General features: G+C 49.2%; 1 protein-coding gene across 1 annotated transcript in view; it reads right to left on the bottom strand.

Annotated features, from left to right (window-relative positions):
* LOC132960298 (pecanex-like protein 1) overlaps positions 1-4031 on the bottom strand; it is a 14193-nt gene extending 10162 nt beyond the window's left edge. The window contains exons 1-4 of the mRNA XM_061033178.1: positions 3888-4031; positions 3267-3303; positions 1163-1228; positions 1-846 (exon numbers count right to left, since the gene is read on the bottom strand). The exon at positions 1-846 is cut by the window's left edge and continues 882 nt beyond it. Coding sequence (XP_060889161.1) covers positions 1-846; positions 1163-1228; positions 3267-3303; positions 3888-3971 — 1033 coding nt within the window. The 5' untranslated portion in view covers positions 3972-4031. The remainder of the gene's footprint in view (positions 847-1162; positions 1229-3266; positions 3304-3887) is intronic.
* Between the last annotated feature and the right edge of the window lie 3469 nt (positions 4032-7500).

Genomic DNA, 7500 nt, shown 5'->3' with positions numbered 1-7500 from the left:
TGGACGGGAGGTTACTGAGACCCCGAGAGCTGATACTGCCCAGGCTCAAAGTCCTGTTGTCTGCAGGAGCGGAGGCGGCCTCTCCTCTGTCCCGCACGCGCTCGTCCCCTGAAAGAGAGAGCAGACTCTCCACGTGGGTGGAGCTCGTCTGCTCGCTGTGGAAGCTGCTGACCGTGCTGTTGGTGTCTCTGTCTGTTCCGCTGCAGTAGCTCTCAGTGGAGCCGCTGCTGCGAGTGCTCAGACTCCTCAGGCTGTCCGCACTGCGCTCCCCTCCCTGGGACTTCCCTCCCCCACCCGGGCCTCTTCCACCACCACCGCCCCCCTCTACCTGATACAGTCCTGAGCTGCCCTCCCCGGCCTCCCTGGAGGCGGAGCGGGCCACCCTGCGCGGCTCCTTGTGCCGGTAACACTCGATCCCCGAGGTGGAGGGAACAGCTGGATCCTGCTGGTGCAGCCGCTCCGCCCCCTCTCTCCCACACAGACCCGGCCGCTGAGGTCTGGCGGCCTCCAGCTCGCACACGGGGTCCAGGCCGCCTCTCCTGGGCGGAGGGTACAAAGCAAAGTCAGGTAGACACGGGTCGGGGAAGGCGGACCCCGCGGAGCTGGAGGTCCGAGGGAGACCCCGAGACCGGAGCTCCTTCCTGAAGGTCTGAGACTGCAGGGACCCGTGGGAGGTGAGCTCGGCGTCGCAGGACGAGTGCGACAGGCTGAAGTGATAAGCAGCAGAGTTACAGAGATCAGCCGGCTCCCTCGACAGCTCCGACGGACACAGGGAGGTGGAAGGTTGCAAGGAGGCGAAGGAGTCGTTGGGAACAAGGCAGTACATCTTAGTGTCTGACAGCAGATCTGTGACAAGACAAAGGAAATAAATACAATCACACTCTAAGATGGCATGGCCGGTTGCTCTGCTGAGGCTGTGTGTTTTTCTCTTTATTTATGTTGTTTTTGTACATTATTCTACATTTTGTATATTTAAATATTTTTTATTTTACATTATATTTTCTATATAACTGTATTTATGTGTTTTAGTAATTTGAGTATTTATTTCATGGCCTTGTGGAACAGTCGTTACATTTCACTGCACATCTGAATGAGCATGTGACAAATACAAATCTTGAATCTTGAACACTTGTTTGTGAATGCTGATGTTGTTCCTGTTTACCGTGATCATGGCTGCAGCTCTCCACAAGAGTCAAACTGAGGTCATCTGACATCTTCCCCACGTCGCCTGCAGAGAGGGGAAGCAATCGAGAGACGACATGTTGAATTCATTATTAATGCTGCAATGTTTCTTTGGAGTTCACAAACAGCCTCAAACAGCAGAGATGGCTACCTGCTGTCTTTTTGATGTTAGTGTGTGAACACACACACACACACTAACATCCTCATGGATAGTTTAGCTCTCGAGTACGACGGAGGATTAGGGCTTTTTTTTTTTAATTTCGAGATTAAACTCGAAATTAAGAATAGAAATTGAGAAATTGAGAATAAAGTCGTAAATTTACGACAATAAAGTCTTACATTTCTGAGATTAAAGTCGTTAATTTACAAGATGAAACTCGTAAATTTAGGAGAATAAAGTCATTAATTTACGACTTTAATCTGTAAAAAATAAAAAAATTTTACGTGGCCATAATCCTCCGTCGTACTCGAGGGTCAAAATGTTCAGTTCAGAAAATCACTTCCTGTTTGAATGCTTCATATCCACCAACTCAAACAAAACAGGCTTTATTCCTGCGTTTGTCTCAGCATCACTTCCTCTGTCAGGTGCTCACCGACTACCCATAATGCATCGCTCTATGTCCCCGATGGCCGGTTGGAGATAACCTCCAAACAAAGGTGCAGCTGTTTGATTCTTAAATCCTGCAGAGTCTGGGAGTTTGTGATGGACAGTCTGGGAGGAGGGAAGCAGATTATCACACTAAACCCCAGCAGAGCTCTCGTCCCGCTGAGCGTTTTCTCTCTTCACAAAACGACCGGTTAATTCAAAGAGGCACGACAACAGACTCGCTGAATTATTCACCGCCTCGCTACAACACACACACACACACAAAGTTAAACTACAACTTCATTCACTGTCCTCCAATCAGGACTTCCTGGAGGATGACTCCCATGCTGAAACCAACAGCGTATCACTTTTTTTTCTTCTTTTTTTCCAAACTCAGCGGCGCCCGTCTGAAGATGCCCTCGTCGTGCTGTAGCTGCCGAGGTCACAGTAACGCTGAGTCAGAGTGTATCTCCTGACAGCTGGGGGTGATTATGATCGGGGATGTGATGATCCCGCAAAGCGAGAACGCATCACACGTGTCACACAGAACATCACAGAGGGAGTCTGCTCTGTGCTGCTTTACGACTTCAAATGTTTGAATATATAAAAGAATAAAATAAGATACATTTAATGGTGATGGAACAGAGAGTGACGGAAATGCACCTGTTGGAGATATTTAATTGTTGTTAGAATTAGTTTTGGTATTTAGTTTACTGATATTTGGGTGGTGTTGTTTATTTAATTATTCTACACGTTTTCTTCATTTAGAAAAGATTTTGGGTAATATTTTCTTTTGCTAGTTGTTTGTTTGGTAAATTTAGTTTTGCATTAATAATTTTGTTAGGTATTTGGGTAACACTGTGGGCACCAGAGGCAGGTAGAGGACCAGCATGCACCTGGGTGGGCCTATGAGATTTTCTTTGTTCTTTTGTTTGCTTTCTTTAAATAAACCACCAATGAAACGCAGATCTCTTGCATGGACATTGGATTTATTTTGCCTGTGTACATCACATCCCCCATGATGCATCAGTGCTCATTTGATTATGTTTGATATTAGTTTATTTACATTTGTTTTTGTTTTTGTTTTTGGACAAATAGCCACTACAGCAGCAAAGCCTCATCCCGACTGTAATGGATGTAAAGTAACGATACACTGGACGGCTGTAGGGTGGGCTGTGAGGACCAAAAAGCATATCTGGATGTTTTGAAGCTAGAAGGCGATGCCCAGGCGTGGATTTAACGTCCCGCCTGAGGTACTATTCTGCGAGCAACGAGCGATAAATATGCACGTGCAACTCACACGGCTGGTTTATTGTGCACGGCGAGTTGCCGAAATGTCCCGGCAGCATTCTGCAAGAAAATATGTCATAGTGTCCCTGGCGACGCACATAGCAACCGTCTACCCGTTGTTCTCCCCGGACAGGAGGTCATTCAGGAGCAGCCCTCCAGAAACAAGAGAGATGTTGAGAAGTGCACGAGTGAAAAAAACTAAAGTTACCTTTGGCTCCTGTCGCTCTCCCGTGGCCGGACACAATCTGAAAAAAATAAGAATGTTCAGAATATATAAAACGGTTTATGAGACAAACGTTCATCAGAGAACACAACGTCCAGATGACCACATCTGTTTATAACTAACGATCTCTCTCTCTCTCTCTCTCTCTCTCTCTCTCTCTCTCTCTCTCTCTCTCTCTCTCTCTCTCTCTCTCTCTCTCTCTCTCTCTCTCTCTCTCTCTCTCTCTCTCTCTCTCTCTCTCTCTCTCTCTCTCTCTCTCTCTCTCTCTCTCTCTCTCTCTCTCTCTCTCTCTCTCTCTCTCTCTCTCTCTCTCTCTCTCTCTCCCTCCAGCTGAGCAGGACACGCCGGCTGATTAGCGACTCAAGGACACGCAGTGCGGAAACGTGGAGGCGCCCCGCGGGGACGCAGAGGTTAAATATATCTCACACAACGAGAAGACTTTGAATATTGAAGGAGACGGAGGCTGACAGGGAGCTTTGTGATGATCATACCTGATGAGGAGGAGCCCTCTAAACACAGTAGAGCCTAAAGTACAAACTACAGAAATGAGGTTTGATCTCGAGGTGACCAATCAGGGAGCAGCGTGGTCCTTTGATCACAGCTTACCTGCTGGTTCAACTCCATCCCGATGTAGGAGTTTCTGGAGCTGCAGTCCACGGGTGGAGTCTCCTGTCTGATGAAGTCTGACATCTCGATACCCCCTCCAGGGTCCCTACACACACACACACACACACACACACACACACACACACACACACACACACACACACACACACACACACACACACACACACACACACACACACACACACACACACACACACACACACACACACACACACACACACACACACACACACACACACACACACACACACACACACACACACACACACACACACACACACACACACACACACACACACACACACACACACACACACACACACACACACACACACACACACACACACACACACACACACACACACACACATCACAGGTTCAGTTGCATGTTCTGTTGATCCACATTTTAAACTCTCAGAGTTACAAAGTTTCAGATCATGAGGTAATCGTATGTTGGAGTAATCCCAGGATGAGTCTGCAGAGGGCGCTAAACGCCTCGTTCTGTAAATCACGCCGTAGTTCCCCGATATGAAACCAAGAATTTCAGCAGACGGCTTCAAGCCTCTGAAACCTCTTACAGAGACTCTCTTCTCTCAGACCTGGAGAGCAGCACTCCTCTGGCAGCCCTGCAGCGTTCTGCCCCCTCAGGAAGGCTTCCAGAGAGCTGACCAATCAGAAGAGAGTGGGCACATGGGGAGGGGCGGGTCTTAAAGAGACAGTAGCTGAAATGAGGGTTTTTACTGACGTCAGTATCAGATCATGTAAAGCTGCTCTAAAGGTTTCACACACTGACATCATGACAGGTCAACATGAGGTCAAAGGTCAACATGAGGTCAAAGGTGAACATGAGGAGGATATGGGAGCTCTAATGTAAACGGGTGGGAAGGAGTTACAAAAAGTGCCGTTCTCTTTGGATCATTAAGGAGAGGCTGGAAAGGAGGAAAACACAATATGTCATGTATTAAATGTTCTGTCATTTGTACTTCTCTTCTTTTTTTTCATCTACTATAACTGATGAGAACATCCGTTTAGATTTCCTCCAGGACTATATTAGTCTCCTTCGTTCAACCGGCTGGTATGTTGTCTATAAATCACTTCCATATGCCAAGAAATGTTTCATAACAGCTCAAACGCTGTTAACATGGAGAGAGGAGCAGGGGGAGGACGGGGGAGACAGAGGAGCAGAGGGAGGACGGGGGAGACAGAGGAGCAGAGGGAGGACGGGGGAGACAGAGGAGCAGGGGGAGGACGGGGGAGACAGAGGAGCAGGGGGAGGACGGGGGAGACAGGGGAGCAGAGGGAGGACGGGGGAGACAGAGGAGCAGGGGGAGGACGGGGGAGACAGAGGAGCAGGGGGAGGACGGGGGAGACAGAGGAGCAGGGGGAGGACGGGGGAGACAGAGGAGCAGAGGGAGGACGGGGGAGACAGAGGAGCAGAGGGAGGACGGGGGAGACAGAGGAGCAGGGGGAGGACGGGGGAGACAGGGGAGCAGAGGGAGGACGGGGGAGACAGAGGAGCAGGGGGAGGACGGGGGAGACAGGGGAGCAGAGGGAGGACGGGGGAGACAGGGGAGCAGAGGGAGGACGGGGGAGACAGAGGAGCAGGGGGAGGACGGGGGAGACAGGGGAGCAGAGGGAGGACGGGGGAGACAGGGGAGCAGAGGGAGGACGGGGGAGACAGGGGAGCAGAGGGAGGACGGGGGAGACAGAGGAGCAGGGGGAGGACGGGGGAGACAGAGGAGCAGAGGGAGGACGGGGGAGACAGAGGAGCAGAGGGAGGACGGGGGAGACAGAGGAGCAGAGGGAGGACGGGGGAGACAGAGGAGCAGGGGGAGGACGGGGGAGACAGAGGAGCAGGGGGAGGACGGGGGAGACAGAGGAGCAGGGGGAGGACGGGGGAGACAGAGGAGCAGGGGGAGGACGGGGGAGACAGAGGAGCAGGGGGAGGACGGGGGAGACAGAGGAGCAGGGGGAGACAGAGGAGCAGGGGGAGGACGGGGGAGACAGAGGAGCAGGGGGAGGACGGGGGAGACAGAGGAGCAGGGGGAGGACGGGGGAGACAGAGGAGCAGAGGGGCAAGGAGAGCATGGAGGCTGGAAAAAGTGTGAAAAGAAGCACGTTCCTGAAGGGAGCCGGTCTGTTACTCTGTAAACTCAAACAACCTGGAATGTGACTCCAGATGTGGGCAGAGCTCTCCTTCTTCTTGTTGCCCCCCTCCTCCCCCTCCTCCCCCTCCCCCCTCCTCGAGCCGCCGGGCGCTCCCTCTGCCATGTGAATATGAGTCACTTCTTCGAGTCCGGGGCAGGAAAACACTGAACCTCACTGGATGCTGTTCCTTCTCAATGAGAACTTTTGGAGAGTTAGTGACATCAGTTTGTGATTTTGAATACAACCCCTGATTCCCCAAACGCCGGGATGTTGTGTAAATAAAACAGAAAGTGAGGACTTGTAAAAACAGTGAAAGCCCATGTGTTAATAAAAATAGCACAATGACAACATATCCTTCCAAAGATGCTGGGACAGGACTATTTCCTGGAAGTGTTCCTGAGTCCACTTCAGAATCATGTTTTTAATGCAGAACATCACGGCCCTCCAGTATTGGTTTTCTGCCTCGTCTGTCTTGATATCATGAACTGTAGACGATGAAATCCACAGATTCTTTACAATGTTAAGTTAAAAAACACACTGACAGAGTTCAGTTCCATCCACATAAAGATGATGAACAAGAGGACGCTCTAAACATGTTTACCAAAGCTTCCTCCCTGAATGGAGCGAGACAGGACGACTCAAAGACAACAACAACAACACACATCGTCGTCATGGTAATGGCTCCAGTGAATGTCTCCACACATGTGGAAGAAGCGTGGAGCCGCTGACAGTCCCGGACTGATTTAACCCTTTGTTATTAATAATAGTCTGTCAGAGGTATATTCACAGATTTGATTTACAGAGCTTTTATTTTGAAGGCACACAGAGATGGAAGTGTTTTCCTGATCTCTGAAAAAGTTTTAGCATCACACTGCGGCGCAGTTACCGCCAACTCTCAGCAGACGACCATTATTCACTCTAACTGTGCGTGGCTGTTAGCGCCCCCTGCTGGTGAGTTAGCCTCTTTGACTTGTCTGCAGAGGTTCAGCAGGAGCAGCAGGCGAGTCAACGTCTCTGGGATTCTCCTTTTATACTCCATCATGTGACCTGTTGTCAGATAACTTTAATCACTGGGAGACGTTAATGCGTGTTGTTTTGGTGACATTTTTTATTAAATATGGGGTTTCAATGTTTGCAAATCATCAAATCTTTTCTCACAGTCCACTGCACAGCTCCTACATTTCACCTTTTGTATATTTTGTGTTTTTTAGATTTTATATTTAACATTTTTAAATTCTATTTTATATATTGTAATATCTTCTTCTTCTGTATTATTGAAGTTGTTTCTAGTTCTGCTTTACTTCCTTGTTAATTGTTTAGCACCAATACACCAAGTCAAATTCCTTTATGTGTAAATGTACTTAAAATAAACCTGATTCTGATCCTGATTCTGATCCTGATCCTGATTCTGATCCTGATTCTGATTCTGATCCTGATCCTGATT

Source organism: Labrus mixtus, unplaced genomic scaffold, assembly GCF_963584025.1.
Source record: "Labrus mixtus unplaced genomic scaffold, fLabMix1.1 SCAFFOLD_252, whole genome shotgun sequence".
NCBI lineage: Eukaryota > Metazoa > Chordata > Actinopteri > Labriformes > Labridae > Labrus > Labrus mixtus.
This window is presented reverse-complemented; position numbering and strand designations above follow the sequence as displayed.